The 2,396-nt window shown below is 33.5% G+C and overlaps 1 protein-coding gene across 1 annotated transcript; it reads right to left on the reverse strand.

Annotated features, from left to right (window-relative positions):
- Positions 1-305: 305 nt before the first annotated feature.
- LOC129948020 (uncharacterized) lies at positions 306-1,646 on the reverse strand. Its single transcript, XM_056058828.1, has 5 exons — positions 1,439-1,646; positions 1,229-1,331; positions 875-1,161; positions 527-816; positions 306-433 (listed from the first exon to the last, which is right to left on the reverse strand). The coding sequence occupies exons 1-5, from the start codon at positions 1,463-1,465 to the stop codon at positions 310-312; spliced, it is 831 nt and encodes a 276-aa protein (XP_055914803.1). The 5' UTR covers positions 1,466-1,646; the 3' UTR covers positions 306-309.
- Between the last annotated feature and the right edge of the window lie 750 nt (positions 1,647-2,396).

Raw genomic sequence — 2,396 nt, forward strand, 5'->3', positions numbered from 1 at the left:
AACCATTTGGATGTGGCATACAAAATGTTGGTCCGTCCAACCCTGAAATGACATGCACAAAGAAATGGTTGAAATTTGTAAGTCACTAGGGCCCTTTGTTTTCTACAGACTGTTGCGTTATTTTCAAATTACAAATATAAACAGTGAAATTGTATGGTTCCAAAAATGTTAAAATGGAGATGATCCCAAACTTATCACGTTAGCGATCGATTATTTTTGTTCATTTGTAATCACTTCTTTTTGTTTATTAATTTAAAAATAATGGGAGTATAGTTTTTTTTTAAGAGTATGCTTTATTTTAAGAAACATTTATAAACAATCAATTGGTTTTTCGGTTTCGCAGTTTTTTGTTTTCTCGTTGAAGAAATCCGTGCTAGAACACGAGTATTGAAGTTCCAAGAATTGCCCAGCTAGAAAGTAGCATAAGACAAATCTGAAAATGAGGGAATACATAAAATAATTAATTTATACATTCCTTTTATCTCACTTACAAAACTTTGTGTGAAAAGTCATTAAAGTTACTTACTTTTGGCAAGTTGTATCACCTTCTGATCTATATAAACCTTCAGATTGTATTAAATTACAGAAGTTTGATTCATATTCAGTTGCTTGAGTTGTTGATAAAGTTGATTCAGTTGGACACGAAACTTCAGTAGTAATTTCGGGACTAGTAACTCCGACTGTTGCGTCATCCTCCTCATTTTTAGTTTCCCATTGACTTGTTGTTACTTTTGGCTTAAAAGTTGTCACATCAATTTCAGTAGTTCCAGAAGTGGTAATGGAGTCATTTTCATCCCACACTGCATTGCATGATGGCTTAAAGCAATATGTTAGAATATGTTTGCATTTTCAAATAAATACTTCAAAACATTACAACATCTTCAGTCGCCTTCATACAAATTTCTCTGCTCTTCAAGTTGCAAACATATCCATCAGGACATACTCCTTTTGCGGTTAAATCTGGTACATCTTTAGCAAAGCAAAATGCATACGTTGAACTACTTAAACAAGAAAATAGCTTCCCAGGTGAGTTGCATAGACCACAAGTCATTTCACAAGAAGCTGTAACTGGGTTCATCTCTGATTGTGGCAAACAAACAGATGTACTTTTGGTACAAACATATCCATCGGGACAGGTGTAAATTTTGTCTTCGGGTTTTCCTTTTAGGGACATAAAATTACACGAGGGTTTGAAAATGTCTGGTTAAAAACAATAATCAATTCTTACCTCCAGTACACAATGCAAAACGTTTTTCATCTAGACATGCTGCATAATTCTTTTGACATACATTACATAAACTTTCTATTTGCTCCAAGGTGGACAAAAGAGTCTGGAAATTGATTGATTGTCAATATTATTCGTATATTTATCAAAACCTCTTTATTCTTTTTTACTAATAAGCCTCAAACAATGATGATATTGAAAAAACATACTTACAAAAAGTAAAAACAAATTATGTGTCATAACCACAACCACCGCGCTCCACCGTTGCTATCTTAACAGGTATTTTTAAAAACTAGATAAAACACTTGATTTGAATTCAGAATTTGATATAAGAATTCTTTTTATGAAACATATTAAGTTTATGGTTTTGTGATTTTTTCTTCGACTTGAGATCATAAAATTTAGCGGAAAAAAGTATTATTGCCATCATTAAGATTGAAAAAGAGAACCTCTGATTAAAGTTTTTTGTTGTCCTAATAATTTATCTACAAAAATTAACCTTGATAACTTTGTTGACTAAGCGGATAATAAATGATCTTAGGAATGCACTTTTCCTTTATAACACTTGCTTCACATACAAAAATAACAATTTTGTTTTAAAAATGTATCGAAGTTCCAAGTCAGCACTAGAATTGTTCTTTGTATCCGGTACGAGGATAACCTTAACGGACAATATTTATGGAAGGTGTAATTGCATGAAAGGTGTACGCTCATTGAAGTCATTGGAGGGAAGAGTTGGATAGGAGGTGTCGATGTACACTAATTTTGAATTCCTGAACATAACAAGGCACATTGGCGAAGTACGGATACAAAATGAATCTCTATACTTCATAGTACGGCCGAAGTTGGACTCAAGAGTATACTGTTGGGCATTCTTAGAAGCGCGGTTAAATTGTTAAAGGGGAGGGATGCAACTGTCTATTTCTCTAGAGTGTAGTCCGTTAAAATAAGGTCAAAATAGGCTGAGACAAGAAACTTTACGACGATGTTCGAGTGACGTAATCGAATTGATGATGTTAATGTCACCAATCATTTTAAAAGCTCTTCTTTGAAAACTGTTGAAGAGGTTCAGGTTACTGGAGCTCCAGCCCAAAGATGCGAGTTTTATTCAAGTTTTGAACGTATATAGGTTTTGAAGATTGTAGCCAGATCAGACGTAGAGAAAAATTGC

The sequence above is a fragment of the Eupeodes corollae genome, chromosome 2 (genome assembly GCF_945859685.1).
Source record: "Eupeodes corollae chromosome 2, idEupCoro1.1, whole genome shotgun sequence".
Taxonomy (NCBI): domain Eukaryota; kingdom Metazoa; phylum Arthropoda; class Insecta; order Diptera; family Syrphidae; genus Eupeodes; species Eupeodes corollae.